This window comes from Contarinia nasturtii, unplaced genomic scaffold (genome assembly GCF_009176525.2).
Source record: "Contarinia nasturtii isolate CC-2019 unplaced genomic scaffold, AAFC_CNas_1.1 Cnas_scaffold_1371, whole genome shotgun sequence".
NCBI lineage: Eukaryota > Metazoa > Arthropoda > Insecta > Diptera > Cecidomyiidae > Contarinia > Contarinia nasturtii.
This window is the reverse complement of record NW_022198708.1, coordinates 4,258,865-4,284,103: the sequence shown is the minus strand read 5'-3', so window position 1 is coordinate 4,284,103 and position 25,239 is coordinate 4,258,865. Positions and strand designations below refer to the sequence as shown.

Sequence of the window (25,239 nt, the reverse complement as noted above, 5' to 3'; positions counted from 1 at the left end):
AACAACAAATCTAACAGAGAAGAAAAAGAAGAAGAAAAACAACAACTCTGCACAAAGTTGGCAAGTCATGGTAAAGATGCAAACGAAAAACGATGAAAAAAAGGGTCGCCATGACTTTTAAAACAATGTATTTAGCAATAATAACGAGATTTTAGGGGCAAAACCAAAAGTCTTAGGTGTGTGTTGTCCAATTTGGAAAAATGGTTTATTGAGCGCTTTAATGAAAACATAACATGCATTTAATGATGCTATATAGAAGGAGAGAGTGATAGGGAGAGCGATCAAAGTATCATCGAATCTAAACGAAATTAAAAAAAAGAAGCAAAAACACACCCACATAAACGCTATCGATATATAAATTTAAGCGAACAAATATTGATACGAATCTATATACATATTTATTAAGTGTATGTCACCAATTTCAAGTAGCACTAAATGGCATCCAAAAGAAAATTAACAACATCACTTTCATTAAATCCCTTCATCATACTTATAGAGACTATATATAGATAAATTAAAAATCGACAACCAAAACCAAAAAACCATGACAAGAAAATAACATAAACAAATCCAATATACTATTATTATTAACTAAATTAAGAAGTTACTGTGTGAAATTGGATCCATGTTAAGTATATTGCCACTCAAGATTTTGATATTGCTTTGGGCACGAAAACAATACACCGACATTTTTGGCCGAACAGCAATTTTCGGATTATTATTAGTATTTTGTTATACTTTTAGATATGGAATCATCTTTTAAATACTTAATACACATTACACAAACTTCTAATCTACAAAAAATTGTGAAAATAAATTGGAATCGAATCAAAGACCTCTTTAGTGGTATTATACAAAGTACAAATCGAAATCGATTTAAAATATGTTGTTGCAGCCATTATATCGACAATAACTTGGTCTTGAGTGACAGTATATTGTTTAAATTCTTCGATTATTTAATGCATTTCATGAAATGGATATTATAGTAATCTAGTGTATTTGTAACATCCGAAAACGGCTATTGGATATGTCACGTGTTAATAAGGGAAATCCAACTAAATAAAGCAAAACAATAACAAAATTCAAAAGCAGCAAACATTACCAATCGTGAAATCGCTATGACAAAACCACATACAACCGCCAAGAGTTTGAGTAAGATATCCATACATTATATACATATATAAAATACACAATGGATGATTTATCGACTTAATCTCGTAAACAAAATCGATATCACATCCTGGTTATCTTTGCTGCTTTTGTGCATAAAACCTTCTCTCACTCTCATTCAGTTACTTTATTATAAATGATAATAAAATAGTATTATTTTATGAGATCAATGCATGAATATTAAAGATTAAATAAAAACGAATTGATTCAACCTTTAATGCAAATACTTTTCTTTATTTGTTTGTTGTTCGTTGTTTTGACGAAGTTTTATCGTTTTGGTTCTCAATTTCCATCGACTGTTTCAACGATGCGGTAAGTGTAAGTGTGGTAAGTAACAAAGCTTTACTTTAAATATGTAATCGTATGTAGTTGTTTGTACTTATTGTAATAGATTATTGCATTTTCAATCAGAAGTAGAAAAACACTCAACAAAATGCCCAGCATCAATATATAATGTGCCGATTCAAGTGTACCGATGGAAACCTGCAAAAAGAAATGAAACCGTAGCACCACCATCTTTCATTTAACAACGACATTGAAAATTACACACAGGTGTATACCTCTAGGTCTTCCGGTTGTATTTGTCGAACGCATTGTGGCTTCGGCGAATGCCATCGTTTTCGCTCGTGGTACAATAGTCCATGCTCGAACGTACGTCTCAATCTGAATTTATGAAAAGTGTAGACAGAACATATTATGCTATATTATGGAGCACTTCTCGATATATTGTACAGATAAAGATAGTCTAAGTTTTCTTCATTAAATCGACATGAATTGAGTACAGGTGCTTGAAATTATCGAAAGCGATTATGAAGGTGACAATCATAACGTATCGCTTTCAATTAATTATTCGTAGTTCATGTAACATGGCCATAAGTTGTTTTATACTTATTTTTTTTTCTCTCTCTCTGTATTTTGCTCATCATATAATGAGTATGAACGTTGTCTACAATAATAATATTTGCATATTCATTCAACGCATAAAGGCCATCCAAGCGAATATCATGCTATCAACGAAATCGCAACATAAGCACGCTAACTTTGTCTATTTGTGCGTATGTGTATTTTACACTCTTTGCGTCTCTCTCTCTCTCTCTCTCTCTCTCTCTCTCTATACGGGGGTAGAACCCGTATTCGCACGATCGATGTGCCATGTATTGAGTGTCATATCGTAATATAATGCCTGCTACACGTACATGTCTTGACATAATCCTTTATTCAGTTCAAGTAGGATATTTTGTTGACATTTATTTAATAAAATGTTTTATTAACACTTCATATAGAAATCTAAGTAGAGATGCTATGAAAGAGAAAGATAATGTTGATAGCAAACGCACTTATGTTATTCAAAACCCACATGAATTTCAACAGCCAATTATACACGTTACATTTCACCAAACGACTAAATACACGCACAAACACTATGCACTCGCTTATTTTTACTTTTCTGCCCGCACGAAGTATGAAGGGAAAAGTATTGTAATGAAGCCTGAATTTGAAAAAATTCTCAAAATGGTCGGAGATGACCTTTCCTACGTTGGAGATGAAAAATTCTCAAACATTAGGCTCAATTTCATAGGCGCTATTTAATTCCTGTGCTGTGTGTAACACCGAGTAGGAATATCATAGCCTACTATTCTTTTGTACATTTGAATGTGAGTACGAGATAGTTGTAGAAAATAACGCACAACATGCATAAACGCATTAAAACGAGTTAAAAAGCGCCAATGAATAGCGGCTATGAAATAGCAGCCGCTATATCCATAGCTTAAACCTAAAGTCTGAAAATTCTGCTCCATGTTGTATCTTTTTTATCCACCAAAATTTAACTTTATTCTTAAAATCTCATAAAAATTAAAATATCCGACCATATCTGACAATATCTGTAAGTATTCAACCATATCCTAGTTTCTGGAAGTGGGCTTTTCGTGAGCCAGGGCATTGTCAAACCATAGTCTGGTCCATCCTGAGGATCCACCAAAGCCCACTTCCAGAACAATTATTAGATCAGAATATCTCACATATTTGTTAAAAATTGACATTTTGTACTTATATCTATTCAAATGCGCTAAAAAAGTTAAAATCTCTTCTTTATCTGCAATATTCAAAAGCGCGGTTACCCCCTATAGGGTACCAATTGATTATGGACCAAATTGGTCTTTTTTTCTTAAAGTTTGAAGAGCCAAATTTGTGTTGTCACAAAATAGGAAAGTACCAATTAGTTGGATAAGTCGTGTTAAAAGCTAAACGGCTTACAAAATAAACAATATTTTGTACATTTCAATTTTATGAGAACATTTCCCGTTAAGCCGCTTTTGATCATTTCCAATTTTGTGAAAACAACAATTTGATTATTGCGGGTATGTGGTAAACATGTGGACCTTTTTGTTAGCAGGATAAATTTTCAGAGAAAAGTAAATTAACCATGACCACTTGTTAATCATTAATCTTATTTTCTGACCAAAATTCATAATCTCACATTTTCGGTTGTTGGCTCAAAAATGAACATTTTGTATCGAAGATACCCCCAATTTCTTCAAACTATCTGAATCCATAGTGTCCATACAAAAATGCCAATTTTTGGGGATTTTACCTTTCCGCACACACCACATATTTTGAATTATTTATACGTCAATAGTCTATTCATTGGCCAACAAAACTTTACTGCTCTCAGAAATTAGAACTAATTCATATTCAATATTTTTCGGAAAATGAATATTCGTTCGGTGAAGAAGGAAATTTGGAAACAGTGCGGAAAAGTTAGACTTACGGATGTAAGTTCCTTTTTATTTGTATGTGTATTGTGACTGGAAAATGTTGTGTCATTAGTAATGGCTTGTCGGCTTATTACTACATCTTCATCCCGGAAATTAATAGCAAAATTACAAATTGTCCTCGGTACTTATGTATAAATTCACATTTCCGAGGTTTACAACACAGATTCCTATCTGTTTCATTTTATTTCAGCTAAAATAACATGCAGTCGTTATAGTATCTTCTCTTTTTTTTTTTTTTTTTAAACCAATACATTTTCGTTTTGATACATTCCATAGATTACTAACTTTATTCTCCCAGGCAGTCTGCACATCTCCAATATCTCTTTGTGTGTGCAATTCCAACAGATGCTTTTTTGAAAAAAGTAATCTACTCCAAGAATCATATCACATCACATCACACATACACGTTGAATTATAACTAATTTTGTGCGGCAACAAACCGGAAAATGAAATCTTGATTACGTAATACAGAATGTAATTGAATTATCAACACCTGATCTGTTTCTTTCCATTTTTGTTGAACATCCAAATCAAGTGATTGTTTCCATGGGTTTTCTTTCACAACTTTTGAAGTGAGACTTTGCTTTAGTTTTCACATTTTCGAGATGAAACTGTAGTTACGTTGCAACTAATTCAGATTTTAGTGCATTTATAATGAATTTGTAACATTCCATTCATTGAAAATCGCGCGGAAAATAAACATTTTTTAGTTAATACATTTGAAGTAGAATTGCTGACGATGTCAAATTGAAATAATAGCAACGCGTGAACACAGGCGCCAGCGAATTGATCATTATGCGTAACGTGATGTGTATGTTGATAAGAGCAAAGCATCGAGTAAGTGTTTCTACCCATAGAGGTGAACGCAAAGCAATCAAACTTACTTTTGTTTTATGTCCTTCTCTGTCCCTACCAATGCCTTTCATTCGATTATCGGTCCACTTTATAAATGGTATAAGTGAATTGAACAAAATCTTCGACTTGAAACCGGATATGAAATTTGCCCCGCTCTTAAGTTAAAATCCATTTTGGGAATTTGACAGTTGTATGACCACTTGAAATTGAATTGAAAATGGAACACAATGGCAACCATCAGAGAGTAGAGAGAGTAGAATGAAGGAAAAATTGTAACCCAAAATGCATGCGACGAAGTTTTACAAACGAATAACATCTCTGTAAAATAATAAAAACTTACTCATGTGTGATATCATATGATGAGAGCGCGCGCTGGTTTGAACTTTCAAATACATTTTCCAAGCATCAAGTGCTTTGAACAAAGTGCACACAATAAAATGGACTATATAACTTGACTCATCTATATCTCTGTGTGGGTTTTTTTTTTCTTGGTTTTTCTCGATAAAATAATAGTTTTTAAGCACTCGATAATAATACTTATTTTATATCCATTTACCCATATGTTATCATTTTTCTCAGCGGCGATCCTTTCTGAACAATGGCCATCATATGCTGTTCCGGGAATAGTTGAATTTCAGACAATTCACATATCGAGCGTTCCGAAAATTCGTCTATAATGATTTTGTAAAATGTTGCTGTATCAGCATGGAAGGCAAATCCTATCGAATCACACCGGATGTATGACGGTAATGGTGGTGGTGGTGAGAAACGATGAATACGCGATACCAAATGTGGATGTCGTATGTTGTTGAAGAACATGCAAGCACCAAGACCGATGAGCATGGTAGAGCCAAAGCAGAGTATTGCATTGGGTGTAAAAAAAAGTTAAATTATAAAAAAAGTACGCATACTGAATGGAAATGCTGTAAAGGCAAGTGAGAATATACCTATGAAAAACGTGTAACGGCATAGACTACTGAATTCGGCATAGAGTAAGTAAATTGATAACATGTAATTTGAACAAATTTTTGCCGTGAAAGCGAACGAGTCATCAGTAAAACATTTCACTATCAACCTAAATGTATATGTATACGCGCACTCAAACGAATTAAACTTTCTTTAAACATGGAGGCTACAATGAATTGCATAAAATGCAGCAAAATGCGAATAAGCCATTCACTATTTTGTACGAATGAAATGCTGTTTAAACGATTCATAATATGCACATTACAGACTCGAACAAATAAACGCATGCCATTATTTTGCTTCATAATTTAAAGAAGAAGAAAAAATCACACTTCAAATCATGTTATTTAGAATCTCTGCCGAAAGGGTATTCAAAGAATAACAGTAAAATTCGTTATATTTCAGTGAAAAAATGGATATGTGCACACAAGAGTGAAAGAAGAAGAGTAGAGAAAAAAAAATCGAGGAAGAACTTGTTGGAAGTGAGTCAATCGAATGTAAATATATGTATAGTGTAGGCACTTCGAAATAAACTTTGTAAAATTTAATTACGAAAAATATTCATGGTGATGGAAATAGAAAAACGCTATGAATACAAACTCATATTGTGCATTGGATGGTTGCCTTTTAAAATGCAAGACCGACTTTCCTTTCTATAGTTGACGACACCGTCGTTGTCGATGGCGAATTTCATAGTATGCCGCTGGGCCGTGTGTCTAATAAAATATGAATTTCTGCTCTTCGTTTGCTAAATGCATGCACAGCACATGTAAGCCCGTGGCTATGTATAAAAGGTGAATTATTACAGAAAACGCTTTTTCATACAACATTCAATGGTTCACAATTTCGATCGTCTACATGCATTAGATGCAAATTTGCGCGCTTTCGTACAATGCACAACCCTGCGAGAATGGAAAAACAGCAGATAACTAGAATTATACTATCTATATGAAACGAATTGAATGGAGATCACAACAATGCAAAAGTGAGATCAAACTATGTTTGGACAGACAAGAAAGATAAATTTAAGCACAGAAAATAAAATAAAATAAAATAAAAATTATGAAATTGAATTCTATAGTTTGGAATTCTCTTGCTCTGTCTCCCTCTCTCTCTTTCCACATATATCTTGTACTTTTCACGCTCGTTACACATAAGGGCTTAAAACTTTGCCGCTACTCAATTCATTCTACAGCAATACATAGATTCATTACAGTCAATTACGTTACCTCTCACCAATGACTTATAAATTTGGATGCGGCAGTACTACATCTACACATGAACATATCCACATAAAAAAATAGATTATTTAACACCATCTCAGCTTTCTCAGCTGATACAAAAACAATAACATGCAACAATAACTGAACTACTGCACTTCATTTAAAATTTCCAAACAAACCGAACCCCCCATTGCATAACATAACACAAAACATACAGACACAACATCTATATATGAACACATACACATGCTGAGTTACTATGCTTTCAATTTATTCTCATTTATGAGGAATCATTCCCAGTGCATTCGCCAAAACGGTTCTAATTTGTTCTGTAATTATTAGAACTGCCAAACTTATTTTTCGACCAAGATGCATTTGAACATCGCACCATTAACATGAATTTTCCAGTTCAATTCATTTTCAGTTGCACACTTTTCATGGAAAATATCTGATGCAATTCTTTTTCTTCTCAGCTTTTCTCTCCTTTTCGCAGTATTTCGTCCTCATTTCAATTTTCTACGGTTTCGATATATTTGCTAGTGTTAAATTGGTGTACGTAAACGTAAACCATCCAAATCTAAGACCACCCTCCCCTGTGTGTTAATCATGTGCAAACAATTATGGATGAATTAACCCAGCTTCAAAATTCAAACGTGAAACATATGCAATTCGAAGTGGCATGGTGCGCGCTATTTATTTGTGCGCATCGTGTATTATTTGAATACTTGTCGACTGCTGTCATTTCTTTAATGGCAGTGTTAAACATATTAAATTAATGCACAACATGGTCTTTTGTTTGTTCAAATGTCTTTAGCATATTTTGCAAAGCTCAAAATATCATCATTTCTCATTTGTTTAATATTTCATTCTCCTTCTATTATTATTTTTAAATTGCTCGCGACTCAGCGCCACTCCCCCCATCATATATCACATCGACCGAACAATATAAACGGATCCAAGAGAATAATTAAAATGTGAACGAAAAGGTTTCAGCATATCCACTGCCGTAATCATAAGATCGTGTGCTTCTTTGCGTCAATCCACTATGCTCACATTTAAATTTGCCTTTGCGTCTGTCAAATTGACGGTTTCCGTTAATGTTTTTATACGTTCAGATTTTGACGAAGAAAAGGAATTGAATTTTTAATCACTTGCGGTATGGACTAAAACTGTGTGCATTTCTTTTTGCCTCGCACTTTGTTTTGTTCTATTTGCGGTTAAATGAAGTAAAAACGTGGAACAACCAACTAACTAGTAAGGTATCCCATTTATTGAATTCATTTTATGTAATCTTTGGGATTTATATTTGTCAAACGAGTCTCAATTACTCGATCCCGTCTGTAGCCTACCTAAATCTATACCAATATAATTCCAAAATGTCATATCATTCATCATTTTATGCACCATCGAAGAATTATTGATGTATGGTAATCAGCAGTGACATTTTGAAACAATGTTAATTTTTTTATACTCTGATTTTGCTGGTTCACTCATTTGTAGAAATTTATTAGGCGAAATATTCCACGAAATTTTGAATCACATCATACATAGTGTAAGTTTTTAAATCATCGTCCGAGATACAAAAAAAACATGAGTATACCATGTTTGATAGTCACTGCATGAATAATTATAATTCGATTTATATCGATTTTTGGTATGTTTTTCGTTTGCGATTAATTAAGAGTCGAGAATAGAGCGAAAACATGTTATGTTCAGTCGTTTTGATCAAGTTCTATAACTGGAGCAAATGCTTTTATTGACTTTGCACAGGGACGTAACATTCAGGACCGCAAAAAGAAAGAAAATGATAAAAATGAAGAGAAATTTCTAAAATTTGGATTTTATGTGAGAGATCTTTCGTTGATGGGTTAAAAATGATCATATACTTCTCAGTCAAAAGTCACATTGTTACATTTTTAATATAGGTTGTAAATATGTTATGTGGTTTTGAAAAAAAAAAAGAAAAGATTTTTGATTTTCAAAAAAAGAAATCATTATGACCCAGCAATGTTACTAGCGCAATATAAGTGGTTACGGTGCTGGCTTTATTAGCAAATGGAAGCTTTAATCTAATACTGGCTCGTTATATCACGAGTATATGTACTATGCACATCATCATTTATCATACGTATGTTGTCCAATTTTACCCTTTTCCATTTGTATTTTACATCGCCACATTCAAATCTAGGCAACGCTATCACATTCGATCGTTGTCGCATCTGTAAATGCACAGAGTCCCGAAAAAAACTGAATCCCACAAAAACGAATTGTTGAAGTAAAAATCTGGGCTGGCAATCAATAAAATTTAAAAAAAAAAACGATCCGACATCCATGTCATGTCATGGTTATTTGAAATTGCTGGAAAACTAAATAAAATGTATTGAATAGTTGGAATATTCCGCGCATAAAATGGATAAATAACAACAATGAAAACCACTCTACGATGATTTGAAATGCGGGTACAGGGCGAAAAGAGACAAAATCATCCGAATAATATAAATAAAAATATTCTAGATATCTTTAAGCGTCTATGAATCCACATAAAAAAATGCCGCAGAATTGGATTTTTATTCGTTTTATTTTCTTCAATTTTATGTATGTTCCCATTTGCAAGATGTACAATGTGTTTCTTTTTCTTTTAAATCGAAAAGCACAACAGCAACATTTCTTGCAGTCAAAATGTAAACCAAACTGAATGCGACGATTTGTATGAAATAAGAAATGGAAAAATCTAAAGAAAACAATGCAAAACAACAATCATTACAACAAATTGTTAACATAAAGTGTGTGCTACATCAGAACATATGTTTCGATCTCTCATGTTCCAACCATTTCTCTTTTCGCAATTTCGATACAATGGCAATACAATGGCAACATGAAGCGAGCATTGGTTTGAAAGACGAACTATAAAAAACAGATAACCTTTCGAATTTCAAAATGTATAAATTATGCTGATGAGGTAATTTGAAATCTGACCTATATAAATGTCACTCAAACCGAACGGAAAATCAAAGGAAAACACACGAAAGGACAGAACAGCGGGCAACAACGATTCAGTACACAGCACGGCATCATTCAATTTCATCTTCAACTGGAACAATTATGAGGTCACCGGAAATAGCCACAATATTCACATTTCACATAGATTTGTAGTTAGCATGCATATTTAGTTCATTTGTAATGAAAAGTCGGTGTATGCCCTTTTGTGAATGCGATTAATAACTCTAAAATTTCAAATGATTTTCACCGAGTGACTTCGGTTCGATGGAATAATAAATTATTTATTCTCATTTCCATGTTTTACATAAAGCCGAGAATGAACGAGAAAGTGACAAAAAATACCGAAAAAGTATACAGGGTCTTGTTTCGGAAGCATAACATGTCTTAACGAGTTAAGACTATGGATTTAACTGCCAACGTTTCAGTTGTCACTAATCTATTGGAATTAATCCACATTTATAAATAAGTAGCTAGATAACTTACCTCCCTGTCTCACATAAAATAAACCATCCCTTGGTGGCATAAAATTGTAGGAAATGTCGCCAGTTTTTGGGTTGACAACTTTCACTTTTTTTTCGTATAATTCCAATGCTACTGCATCCGTTGTACGCTGATAACAGAGAAAAAGAGGAAAAACTGTCACAAAATCTCAAGGAAATCCATTAAATTATAACTGGTTTGTGCATCTGTAACAGTTTTCGTCAACGTGTTGTTATGTTATTGTGGACGTTTTCCTTTCGTACTAAGGAAAAAAGGTCAAATTTGTTGAATCTGATGTACAGAAAATGTGATGAAATGATTTTTCCAAATTTTTTATATGAATTGAAAGCTTGATTTTCTTCAAATGACCACATTCAAAATATTCCGATATAATAGTTCTAGTTATAGTGCAAGGAAAAAATGAATTGATTATATCACAGTAAATTGTTTCGTGCACATAACAGGTGGTCAATTGTCAATTTTATATCTGCAGGCGAATCGAGTGGACAACAGTCAATTATAATAATATGCGGTTTCAGCGTTTGGCATTCCATCGTTCTCTCTCCATATTTCATTTGGCTGCCCATTTCCATTTTTTGCGATTCAAACTATCTTTGTACAGTGACGGTATTCTAGCACATAATTCCGATCGGAATTATCATTTATCGGATTTATTGTGGAACAATGTATTCGATTGTTCGAGACTACAGCAAATAATTGAATCCATTCTTTCATATACAAAACGATAATTCCGATCGGAATTATTTGGATAGAATACCACCACAGATTGTGCTTTTTGGAAAGTTTTAACCTACCCTAACCTCGAAAATGAATGAAATAGCATTTATTTGAACTGTATCTAAAGTGATAACGTGATATTCGGTTGGCATATGCATGTATGTGCGCATATTGCCTCGAGAATTATTTATAAAAGGCGACAAATGTTGTTGCCAAAGCGAAGCACATTGTCATTATTTTTTGCTATTGAATGAATGGTAAACGTGTTCATAAACTGACGAAAATCCAAATATCTGAATTTATCTTCGGCATTTTTTCTCTCTTCTTCTATTTATCCATTTTTGGATTCATTTTTTTTGCCCCCTCTCCTTTTTGGTGGATTTTCTCTCTCTCTCTCTCTTTGTGTGTGTGTGTGTGTGTGTTTGTTTTTCGCAAAAACAAATCGGTTAGTTTCTGTTTGCATTTCCATCAGCCGTAAGCTATAAAAAGTTATCCGAATTAAAAGAGACAATAGAATCTGAATCACAATTATGTCAACAAGTTGTACAAATGATTTTTGCTACGTTTCTTGTGTCTCTTTCTTCCCTTCAATTTTGAGTGGTGACGCAGTTGGTAAATGAGAGGGGGCACACTGTTTTTGTGTTCGATTATTCAAAAGTCTGAAGAGATTTTATATATGCACATTTTGATTCATTTAAGCTTGGCAAACTCATTTAAAATTGTCGTGGCGTTTTTTCCCCTGCGCAGCATAAACAAGACACTAGATGCAAATTACGGAAACATGTACAAAGACTTGATTATCTGGAATGTCTTTCACTTCTCTCTCTCGCTCTCTACCCCTCTTCATTTCACTCGTCATCTTTTCCGCTTCCTTTAGCTGTCTCGTTCTCGGTCGAATACAGACACAAATTATGCTGGATTTGTTTGATCAAAAGCAGGTGTATTCGTGTAGGTTTGCGCGTAAATTATTTATATGTATTTAAGAGAGAATGCTTCGATGTACAGTACTTACTTTGAAAAAGTCCTTGTTGTAAACTATATCTTCAATTCCCAACTTCAATGGGCTGTCAATCAGATTCCGTAATGTTTTAATGGTTTTTGGCTTTTCCATTAGCAACGACCCAACAATGCTAGCCGAATAAAATTGAAACGTACAGAAACCGAACAACAGAATCAGCATAATGATGCATCGTCGCGATGTGAATTGTGGCATCTCTGCAGAGCCTGACAACGTTCAAGATGTTATAATCATGAAGACAGAAGAAAAACAAAACGGTGAAAAAGAGAAAAAAAAATTTGTAATAAATGGAAATCGAAGAAGAGAAAATGAAAGCGTGCAAAGACATCATTTCAACAAAGCACAAAATATCTATTCATAAAATATTGAATATTATCAATATTTAAATCTATATATTTATGTATATTTATTGAGAGCAAATGTTTGCGGTCGGACGTGGTTGCGGTTTTTCTTTGGATGTTATATGTTGTGGGTAACAAGGGAAATACATGATGAATGTAATTACTCAATCTTATGCAAATGTCTAATTTATGAATGCCAAATCAAATCAACCATATTCATTTTAATTTAGATTCAATGTCCAGTCAACGAATTCCTATCGGAGATTTTGGAATTTCTTTAGCTCGATATTGAATTTGAATTTTCAACGATTCATTGTTCTCTATTTTTGCAATCGAGCGAGAGAGGGAGAGAGGGCCAACGACCACCACATAAGTAATGTATTTCAACACGTGCATTCACATTTTCATTTCTCCGATGAATAAAAGTGAACGAGCAATGAATACAACTGAAGCAGAAACAGAGAAAAACGAAAATTATATCCATTTTATTTGTAAAATTGGCAATTTCTGTTTGGTTAAAATCCAATCACTTGCGATCTACTATATGGATCGAATATATTGTCAAACGACCGAGACCGACATTCACGTGCAATCATGACTACCATTTTCATTCTTTTATTCATTTCACTTCTTTTTTCGGGTGGCTACATCCAATTCGATTTTCTTCATATTGTTTTTTTTTTCGTCGGTCTCTCACTCTCGCTCGCTCCTATCTTCATCGTTTGTTTCGATTTCGCGCCCGTTCATTTTTATTAATATTTGATTAAGACGTTAATGGAAAATAATTTGTCAGCGTTGATGCAAAGGTGTCGATGCTACAAATAGAACTGTGTGTACGAACTGTGTTTTCTTCTTTTTTTATTCGTTCCCTATTTTTTCTTCTTATTATTTTGTTATTGAAAATGGACATTTGTCAAAAAAGAAAATGTAACAGACACCATTCCGCATCTCCCTCAATGACATACAAACCGTACAATAATAACAATAAACAAAAAATAGCAAATATACAAGATGGATACAAATCTTGTTGTCGTTTCCATTTATATTTTATTATGACTTTTTTGTGTGTATTTCTTCGTAGCTCATTTTTCAATAATGGAAAAATATTATATACATATTGAATGGATTCGAAGATTTCCAATATCAACTATTCAATATTTATATTTATTTCACATTCGTTTGATAAATTTAAATTCACGTGCGACGGAAAAAAAAGCAGAAATGTAAACCATCGAATAGAATGTATTGTAGTGAATGTGGCTCCATTCCCGTGGAATGAATGAAAAGAAGAAGAAGAAAAAATGTCGAGTTAGAGTAATAAGATGAATGCCAAACGGTGAAGAACCTACACATAAACACACTGAATGTGACATGAGCACGATACATGGCATCGATGTGAACCGCACATTCGATCAAAATGTAATTGTGTGAAAATGATTCTGTAACGGTGATATTGTCCTCCTTTACACATCGAATATCTTTCCATAACAATTTCTCTTTCATTCACTTACGACTTCAAATAACAAACGAAAAAAAAAAATTCGAAAACTTTTCACACCGATTAGAATGGTATTGCATAGAGTGCACTATTTTGTGTTTTTGAAAATGTTTGACTTCTGTCTGAATTGAATAGTAGACAAGATTTGTGTAATTTGCACACCGTATCACCGTACGACGAGCGAAAAATTGTGTTTTTATTCAGGGATGTATATGAATAAAAAGATTACTCGAAAGAAGTTTGAAAAATGCAACATTTACCTTGTTGACACAGCGCACCAATGAACAGCAATGTGCAACGTGAAAGTGCGCTTTCGTCATATTCGACATCGATGTTATCGAATGTTTTTGTTGGTTTGCTATTGACATTGCCGTGTTTATATCGTACTGTAATGTTGTGACCTCGATCAACAGCAGCATCTGCAACTGCATCACCACTTGTAAATCCATTTTCATCGTTCTTTGCTCCCAAATAGTATTCATAAACGTTTAAACGGAAATTTTCGTGATTGATTTTTTTATGCGAACGCTTTCCATTCATCGTCTGCTGCACCTTTGTCAACTCTGCTAGATGCACGCTCTTCTGGTTCTGGAATAATCATGACGATTGCAATGAGAGCATATAAAGAGGCATTCAGAATGAGAGATAATAAAAATATGCGTTTTTTTTAGTTTTTCTTCCTCTTTGTCATTCGTATTTTTTTTGTGTCTAGATGCGCTACATTTTCTTTGATACTTTCATTTTATCATGTTCTGGCACAGAGGGAGATGCAAAACGATCTTCTTCCTGCTTCAAATCTAATGAAATTTTCCAGCGCAATAGCAACAGTAACAAATACAAAGCGAACACAAAATACATATGAAGCAACAGCACACACCAAATAAACTAGATGGTTTGATAGTAAAGCTTAATGCAGCTTGAATAATCGTCATAATTAAGGGTCTCTATTTCGAAAGAAGCAGCTCATTTAATTCGCTTGATGGTGTTGAATTTATGTAACATTCTGTTGCAATGAATTCAAATCGTCTTCATTTTATTTTGCGTTTTTTTTTTTTGCTTGGAATTCGAGATTTGTTTCTCTCTCTCTCTAGCTTCAGAAATTGCGACAGTGAAAACTTTAAAGAAATTGGCATTGAAAATTTCAGTTATACACAGTTTATCCTCAATGAAAAGATTCGAAACATTCAATTTTTTTGCCCCGACACCGATACAAAAAAAAAAGTTGAAGAGAAAATGTGTGAAAGAATTGTCGTGCATCTCTCAAATAATGATTGTGAAACGGTAGTCGAGGCACGTGCACACTGTTTCACATCGAGCGAAATGAAGAAAATTGCGACAAAAAGTTACAACAGCAACAACTCATTCTATCTCTATCTCCTCACTCGAAAAGACTAAAGAAAATATTTTCATTTCGATCAGAAAGTTTTGATTTATTTGCTTTTGTAATATGTGTCGCTGGTTCGCAGTTTCAGAGCGTGCACGAATGTGCAAGAATATGAAGCGAACGCTGAGTGTTGAAAACTGTCTGCGAATTGCTGTTCATAAAGTCGAACCACCACACAGCTCAAGCTCAATGTATGCTCTAAGGCAATGTTTTCAATGTTTCTACTTTGGCACAATATTCACCGACTAACAATCTCGAATTTTAGCGAGTATTTATACTGTACTTTTTTTTGTTTCATCTTGTTGTTCGTTGCTTCTCTGCATTCATTTTCCGTTTTGCTTTCGCCATTCTCTCTCTCTCTGTGTGTGTGTCGCTCTCTACTTTTCTTTCTTCATGTCTTTTTGTTACTGTGTATCTTTTGTTTTTGTTGTTATTACTTGACAATGTTTTCTTCTTCATTTTCAGCATAAACGACTTACCACCGACACCGGCGAGCATCGTGTTGAAAAAAAGCATTTACGAAAAACTTTTGCGCAAATCCCAATAACGACATTTTCATTTTTTTCTTCATCAACATTTTCTCCTGAAATTATATGTGTCGGTATTTGTTGATCGCAACGTAGCTGTGTTTCCGGTTCGGTCATTGATGCTTCATGCTGTTTTAACTGGACTGTATTTAACATGCTGTCACTTGTTTGATGTCGTCTGCGTATCTGTTGTTGACTTTGCATTGCACCATCGTTTCGTTTCAATTTCCTTGATCGATTCATCGTCGTCGTCATTTTCGATTCTACTTTCATCGTTGCTCCTGAAACGATTTGTCAATGAATGATTGCCACTGAATACTTTTTTTATACTGTAATTTTGTATTATTGACACACACACAATAATATTTGATATATCAAGTACGTAATGCGATACATAAAAAAGATGAGAACAACCATAAGGCAATGAAGCTGATGAAAGGAAAAAAGGAATACCTGGGAAATACTGTTTATGCATGTGACGTATAAATTGACAAATCGAATTTTACCTGAGATTCTCTTTTCTCGTTTCGAGATGAACGACGTTGCGCCAATTACAACAATACCAACGATTATGATGCAGTACCATACATTAACGGTGAATGGCTGCAAGAAAACATTACGAACCAAACCTGTTGGATGTCGGAACACGAAGCATGGCCTAAATATACATATAGAAGCATTATAATTGCAAGTAAATTGAGAAAAACGAAACAAACTTAAAAATAGGAACACCCTTCATTACATCCCGGTCCATAGTGTAAAAATGACAGAGTAAACATGAGCTGATGAATTGTTGAGGAATTGTGTAAACAAATCTTGATTGGGTCATTAAAAGAATCTTTGCATTTTTAATTAAATTTTCATTTTTCTATGGCTAACGAATTTCGAAATGATGCACAAATAATTTTTGCCATTTAACATTTTTGTACAGCGACAAATAGCATTTTATGTTGGAATAAATTGAAAGGCATACCACAAATCGTGGTGGAATGATAGAAAAGCCAGAATACAAATATAAACGCAACGGGGAGTAATGGCAGCAGCAAAAAAATTATACCGATTTTGGTCGTTTATTTTTTTTTTCTTCTTCTTTACCTACCGTGATATCCACGTACGTGCCGTGTAATCGATAACCTTAGCACGTTCAGATCGGAAAAATATTGGCGATGCTCCGACATCAACAGAACCTCGAACCAATGCACCGATCATGCCATCAAATGTTCCATTTTTTAAATAGCCCCATGAATTGGTTCTATATACCTTGATTCTATGCAGTGAATGAAAGAATGAAAAAGATTCGTTGAAACAAAAAAAAAAACATGAGAGAAAAAAATTGTCCGAAAACCAAGAATGATTGTGGAGATTAACCAAAAGTACAGACCAAATCAGAGAATATACAAAAAAAAACAATCTTCAGTAATATTACGTGGAATCAAATGGATTTGAAGCATAGTAGAAGGCAGCAGCGACAGCAAGAATGAATGGCGAACAAAAAGAGTGCAAAGCATGCAAAAACGGCTGGTAGCATTGAGACCAGGATGGACAAAAGGCGAAATAAGATGTGCTGAAGGTGGTCTATATATATATATATACAGGAATGGTACACCAGAAATTTACAACAAATCACGTTCGTCGGTGAATAAATGCTTGCGCTCACTTGCTCCGACAAACGCGCACACATTTCGCAATCATTCAATGCGAAAAAGTACGGTTTTAACGAAAGGTTGAGAGCAAGAGAGATGGAGAGAGAAGAGATCACGGGCGCGAAAACTCAACGAATATGTTGAAAGTTGATTGGAACGAATCTCGATACAAAAAGCATAAAACAAGAATATGAAAATCAAACAATGGAATTCTGGCAAAAACTTTTAAACCGTTCCAATTTCCGCTTTTATTTCGTCATTTTTCAATTATACTATATCTATTGCCAACTTCAAATTTCTGCTTTGTATTTGACGCTATTGTTTACATTTCCATAAAATTATAATAATTGGATTTTGCAGCGATTTTCAGTTGTTCGCAAAAATTTGTTCTCTGGCCTGTTCTGTTTTTTCTGTTTTCTGCAGGTGAGTCAGTAAATGTGAGACAATTTTGATTAACTTTCAGTGGGGTTTGAAACACTTCGATTTTCGATTGTCGGTTTTTTTCTCTATTACTTAAAAAGTAGTTTTGCTGTCGCTTTGCTCTGGTAAACTATAAATCCAGTTCAATACTTTGGAAAACTGGGGCAATTGCAACCTTAATGCAACCGTACATTGTCCAAATGACATAGTGCATTACACAAGAGATTACCAATAAAAAGGAAGATAGATTGAAACTAGAAATAAAAAGTTAAGAGACTGGATCATTTGGTGGTGGTGTTAACAAAAGAGTCGAACATCACATCAAAATGAAGAGCAATATCACCGCAAAAGGTGTTGCTACACGATAAATAACTTACTCGAACTTTATCTCACTTTAATATTTCTAGTCGTTTGTTATTTTGTTTCCATGATGTAGAACGGAAGTTCGACAACTGACACTCCCGGTTAACTGTGAGAATCCAAATTTTGTGTCACGCCTAAATATGAGTTCTGGAAATCTTTTTCATTAAACTTTAACCCAGATAGGTCAAATATCACCGGGAAGCTCATAGAAACACTGAGCAAAATAGGTTTTTAAAATCATTTTTTTTTCAAATCCCTAGTCAAAATCTTAGTGGGTCCTTGGGAAAAAAATTAAGAGGAGATTAGATCTAGGATTAGATAATAAACCAAAAACTACTTAAATACCAATGGTATTATACCATACTTAAAATGGAGTTTAGTCTCCCGAATCGATAATCATGCTTACATGAATGGTGCAACAAAAACCCGAAGGAATTTGAAATGATATCGATATTTGTTGGATTTTAGTTGGGCCTCCCCAAAACAAGTATGAGTTTTTAACTGAAAAAACCATAAACTCATTATTATTTATTGAAAGAGCCTAAAAAATCATGAAACCTGGCTAAATGAGATTTTTTCTATTCTGGCACGACTTTAATGGCATCGATCAAAAAGAGAGAACTTCGTTACGTTGCGTTTGGAGTTTGAAAAGAATTATTATTCCTTACCTAAAATTGAACATGTCTCGGACATACGTGAGTAAGCGATAGTTAAATCGATTCATCGAATCTAGATGCGGATTGTGTGTGTGATCCAAGTATTCTTCAAATGTTTCATTGAAAGGATTCGTTACCTGTAAAATCAATTAGTTAAAAACAGAAGAAAAAAGAATGTATAGCTACATAACTATAACAAAATTGCTGCAAAACACAAAATTATCGTTAATGGCAAACTGAGGTTCGTATTGGCAAACGTTTTTTTAATTCTTTGTGTCTAAATGTAGTCTGATGGGAAGTACGTGCTTATATGTTTTTTTTTGCATTCATTTTTTAATACTAACCACAGCCATGGCGCGTATTTTAATGCCATGCACATTCAAGCGCCGTATGATGGTCGTCTCTTTAAAAGAAATATTTAAAAACTGTTCATCAGCTGAATATGTGCCCATGTGGCTGACATTCAGTTTTCCGCCGTAAATATTTCCTGGATTCCTATTGATGCATGTGCTCACAAGTTGTGTGCGAGCGTGAAATCCGATCACAGATAGAGAGAAAAGAACAATTAATATTGAAAAATAAAACAGACAATACTTCAAACTATCGTATATAAAGTGGAAACACATATGCCAACAATCATTCACACATTTTCCAGAAATTTTCGATAGCAAAAGTTGTGATTTTTCGCTTTTCATACTCATTACAAACAACTAAACAAGCAGTTAGTTTTTTTTTGTGCCATGAAAAATCGCTGCAAGCGGAATCGGAAGCGTTAAATCTCGTTGTATTAGTTTTTCTCTGTTAAACTAATGATGAAACTACTTTGCAATTACAATGCGCTCATTCATCAAGTGTTCTTTTTGTAAATGAAAGACTAATAGATGTAGAGAGAGAAAAACAGTTTTTCGAAGTTTTTTGTTTGCCATATTGGGTTTTTTCCCTCCCGTCGAAATAGACCATTGTTACGGAATCGTTTCTGATTGTCTGATTTATTCCGTTTTGCAATAATTTGTGTTATCTACATTGTTAAACTGATAAAAGTATTTAATTTGTCGCATGAATCAAGCATTTTTGTAAAAAAAACGTCACATTTTAGCTTCAACTTTGTTTGCACTTTTTTGATTTGTTGTGAAAATTCATCAATTTACAATTTTTATTTGAAAAACGAAATTACTTCAAAAAATACATGCCACTTCGATTTGGTCCCATGTTCCCGTAACATTTAAGATTGATGAAATTCTTTCGCCGAAATTCTTTTGTGAAATGTTATTACCCGAATCAGTTCACCTATCTATCTATCTCTGTAACTATGTTTCTTTCCCTTTCTCACCAGCCGGTGGAAACTAGCACGCATCGATTGATATCGATGAATGCGCTCAATATAAAACTCATTCAAAATGCGACTGAATAACAAATTCTGTCCTCTTTTGTTCAATATTTCTGTAACCTGTAAAAATAAATTACTCAAATTCCAATAATTTTTCATCATTTGTGGGCATAAAATAAAATTCGTGCCGAAATCATCGACCGAAATGGCGTTCGTATGTGGGTTGATTTATGGTTTGGGTATGGAAATTGAAACTTTTATTCAAAAAAAAAAAAAACATTTATGCAAAATCTCAACATCAAAAATATTCAATACGATGGAAAATCCAATGCGCAATATGTGCGCCCAGAACCAAAAATAGCTGTAGTAATAACACTGAAACGACAACAACAAATCTACCTTGAGAAACAATGACGATATCATAAAACATATTGTAAGTATTTTTATGCACGTTTTGCAATAATTTATATAGAGAAAAAGGTAAAATCAATTCGTAAAAACAGTGGCAAATTTTGAGTAATGCCAATGTTTCATGGTCCATATTCCATTTTTATGTGTTTATGTTGTTGTTGTCCATAAGCTAGAGTTGGATAAGAAAAAAAAGTGGCTGAGCGCATTCGAATAGCTTCTGCCGTTTAAGGTATCAACGCGTAAAAGTTTCGGATAATTCCAAGCCACACAACCACAAGATGTTAAATTCAAACAAACAAAACTGAATGAAGAAATATGGAGCATCAAACCGAATTGAAAACTGGAGGATAATTTAAAATCAGAGATCTTTCCGCAATGGCTCCGCGTGCACACATAAAGTGTCATTTTTACTCCCAAATAGGCATTTTCACAAATTTATTGAAGGTTAAAGGTTTTTTTCACTCCTTGTTTTTTCGGTTCTCGTTCTCAATATATATCTAAGTTTTTGCACCCCATCTGAAAATCGTTGGCTGTCGAAGAAGTTTGACATTTGGAAACGAAACGCAACGGATGAATGAAGAGTAAAGCATGTATTCACACCGAAGAAAAATGCAAATATTTTATAAAGTTTTATGGCTGATGTATAATGTATTCTTTTAAATCTGCATCAGTTAAACGTTTACCACAAGACTTAAATTCCATTGGACGTTTTATATGGATTGTACAATTTTTCCACTCGTCTGTTATGTGTGTTTGAAGCACTTGCATAAACATTTATCAACAAAAAAAAAACATACTCCAAAACATAGTTTTTTTTATTTTCCTACGTGTTTGGGGATGGTAGCGAATGATTGCCTGAAAGTTGCGGAAACTTGAAATGTTTGGAGTGTGTGTAGATTTAATGCCATTGTGGATGCAATTGAAAAATTCCATTTTGCAGAATTAATCTTGGTTTTTGGGTTGAAAAACCAAAATTCGAGCTCAGCTATTTTTGTGTGCTTGTGCTAAAAATGTTGCCATAAAAATTCATAAAACCATTTTTGACGTCCATAAAAATAACAAATTTTATCACTAAAATTTTACCACTGAAATGTTTGCCGGCGATAAACTAATTTTTGTGTCGGTGATTAACTTTCCATCCATTAAATGCGACAAACGAACAAGAAAAAAAACGTGGACATTCCTAGATCAATTTGATGCATTTTATTGCACAATTTCATAAAGTATTGGAATCGGCGTTGGAAGTGTCAACGTACAAAAATAGTTTCATGTTACATTTAAGGGATTTGTCGTTTGTTGTTTTGCAAAACTATTATCGAATTGGATGAGAGTGGCAACAACAAATTTGCTGGAAAATGAATATGAGCGGGATTTCAATGGAACAAATAGAAACGAGGCATTAGATATGGATGGCACATAGGAAAAAAAAACGGAACGAGAAATGAATTTGCCTGATAATTTTTATGCAGTACTGTAGCTTCTGTAGCGCCAAATGGAAATGGAAATGGAAAACGGTTTTCAGAACGAGACAGAACAGTCATAAAACAAAATATTTAAACAAATAAATCTTCATCTCACCACACGTCGTATAAATCATAAATGTTCCATTCTGCCGTTGAATTTGTTTCACTGTTTGACTGTTGTGGCTTAACCAATGTTATTTCAGAGTTCATATTAATATTTAAACGTTCGAAAAACTCAACTCCGAAGGAGAACAATTTCGCTGATGACGAAGGCTGTAACGGCGTCGACGACGACGAAAAGGATGATGATGATGGTGGCGACGGCGGCAATAGAGACATTGGCGCTAAAGGTTGCTCCAATATCATCCAGTGATACGATGTATTAAACAAACCACATTCGGATGCCTTTTCACAGTGTGTTGTTTTTTTTTGTCCGTTCGTTCGTATGTTGGTTGGGTTGTTTTCGTTTGAGTAAGTAATATCGTGTTCGTGACGATTGCATCATCCATCGTGGTATAACGATTAATTCATGTGTTGCGAAAGCCATTTCAAAAGAAAAATAAGAAATACACAACCTTCAAAAAACGATCGAAACACAGCGCAGTAATAAAGTACAATATGCTTGTGCATGTGTGTGAGAGAAAATGTGCATGCAAGTGGAATACTCGAGCGAAAATGTAGACTCTTTCTTTTTCTCTCGATCGGTTGTCGCTCACAGTGTCGAACATTACTGTTTGCGGTCATTGAGTAACCAAAGAGATTCCATGTCATGTAAGTGCAGCAAAATTCGTGTCACACATTTGTACAACGCTCAATATCAGAAGTACATTGCAAACAAGTAGCAACAACGAAAATGACAACACAAAATAGCGATTACAAAATAAAATAATATTGAATCAAATTCAAAACTGGAGCAAAGGTATACAGAGAGAGAGAGGGAGAGAGAGAGAGAGAGAGAGAGAGGAGAGAGAGAGAGGAGAGAGAGAGAGAGAGAGAGAGAGAGAGAGAGATACAGCGATCCAGAGCATACGTGACGAATCGCATATCAAACGAAAATTGATTGAAAATTTAATATTTTTAATGGATACACCCGCACGATTCTTGTCACTTTTGACTGCAATTTATAATTGACATGGCAAAACAGAGCAGAAACGGTGCATGGAAATAGGTAAACCGTATCATATTCTTTGGTGATTGAGACTTTATTTAAAATCAATCATTGCAGAGAAAACACGATAATTGTTTCGTGAGTGTTGGTTTTTTTTATCGAATGTAAACTGAAATTTGTTTGGAAACACAAATTAAGATAAATATATGCAGCGAAATATCGTGACCAATTTAAGTGAAAAACTCATAAAATTTAACGAAGAAAATAGCAAATCGATAAACTTTAATTAAATTCATTACAAATTACGCTCTGACTTAAGTTCATGCACGACTTCGTGCGAATGAGTTGTCCTTTTAATCTGTTGAAATTACTGCTTAACTCCGTAATCAAAGTTGTACGAACGCTTTTTTTCATTTTTATTCTTCTTTTCTACTTCGATGGCAATGAAATTCTATTAGTTTTCGAATTGGTATGGAAAGAAAAGTATTATAAATATTGCTGTTGAAACGATTTTTAATATTTCCTATGAATTCAATGGAAAACCATAAAAAAATGACCGAGAAACCGTAAATATTCAAAGATCAATGAATACGACTGATAAGTCGAACGAAATGTCGAATTTTAAAATATCTTCAAAATATTTTACGAACTCAGCACAAACTTACTAATAATGTGAAATGTGAGAGGTGTAAATGTGATGTTAAATGCAATGTGCATTTTTCAAGTGTACGAAGTGTTTGTTAAATAGTTTTTGATGGTTCATTATTTACCTGTTGAAGAATGAATTGGCTATGGTGGCAGCGTGAATCAAGCACAACACCTTGCTTCGAGTCACCGCGTTCAAGCATTCCCGACAAACGATATGCGTCAAATGAATTTAACTTTTCGTATTCAACGTCGATGTTACACTCATTGCTGGAGGTGATGTTGAACATAGTCGCATCGATATTTCCATCACCTTTTATTAAAAAGTTTCCAGCATCCATCAAGTATTTTACAATTTGTTGATAATTTAAACCACCATTGGCATACTTTTGTTTCAATTTTGGATGTTCGTTGTTTTTTTGTTGTTGTTCTTGTTGAACTTTTGCACCGGTCAGTATTGGATTATAATAATCGGATGGTATTGAAATAGATAAATGCGTTGAACTATCATCGCATAGAAAAAGTGTAAGCCGTTTAATGTGTTTGTAAGTTTTGAAAAAGTTCACTATTAAATCAACACTGCTCTTTGGATAAAGAATTTCTTTTGTCGTATTGTTGTCGCCTGAGTTTGTTGATTCAAGGACTTTGCTGGCAGTGACCATGCTCCAAAAACTCAGCAAAAAAATAACCAAAAGTATTTGCCATAAATTCATATTTGCTTTTCGTGGTGCAAAAATATAAAGAAGAATTATTATTATTTTTTCAATACCGCTATGATGAATGGAAACTTTACGACTGAGTCCCAAAGCCAAATCTGTATGTGCCTGAGCTTGGAATTGTGTCGAAACGAAAATTGCACGTTTTACATCAAATACTATCTTCCATCCGGCAATTACACTTTTCAAGGACTTTCTCTCTCTCTCTATGAGCCTCTTTCTCCGCCCTTCAGTGCGATTAATTTCAATAAACCAATTCAAGTAATTGAAGGCTCTTTCCATATTCTATTTGTCAGTTCAGTGAATAATTTCTTTGAAATATCGATGAGCAAAAGGTAATTGTTGTGGTGGGAAAGTTGACATTGAGAAGTTGCTTCTACAATATACAACAAGTAACAACAGCAACAACAAGAAAAGAACCAAGTAAACTAAAGCTGAACAAACAAAAGGCTTCACTCCCTCTTTTCGCTAAACAATAACAGCTGAAGGATAAGAAAACACAAATTCACG

The 25,239-nt window shown here is 33.9% G+C and overlaps 1 protein-coding gene across 3 annotated transcripts; it reads right to left on the bottom strand.

Annotated features, from left to right (window-relative positions):
• Positions 1-1,418: 1,418 nt before the first annotated feature.
• Positions 1,419-24,734, bottom strand: LOC116345713. 3 transcript variants are annotated; one of them, XM_031775344.1, is made up of 13 exons: positions 24,139-24,734; positions 22,376-22,665; positions 19,404-19,554; positions 19,072-19,196; positions 17,077-17,244; positions 16,484-16,635; positions 15,930-16,258; positions 14,327-14,654; positions 12,222-12,433; positions 10,475-10,601; positions 5,359-5,521; positions 1,731-1,833; positions 1,419-1,653 (listed from the first exon to the last, which is right to left on the bottom strand). In XM_031775344.1, the coding sequence occupies exons 1-13, from the start codon at positions 24,724-24,726 to the stop codon at positions 1,513-1,515; spliced, it is 2,877 nt and encodes a 958-aa protein (XP_031631204.1). In that variant the 5' UTR covers positions 24,727-24,734; the 3' UTR covers positions 1,419-1,512. The 3 variants fall into 3 exon arrangements, 2 of the variants coding, with proteins under 2 accessions (XP_031631204.1, XP_031631205.1); XM_031775345.1 differs by having other exon boundaries at positions 1,526-1,653; positions 1,721-1,833; XR_004201529.1 differs by lacking the exon at positions 1,419-1,653 and having other exon boundaries at positions 1,729-1,833; positions 5,143-5,521.
• Positions 24,735-25,239: the final 505 nt, after the last annotated feature.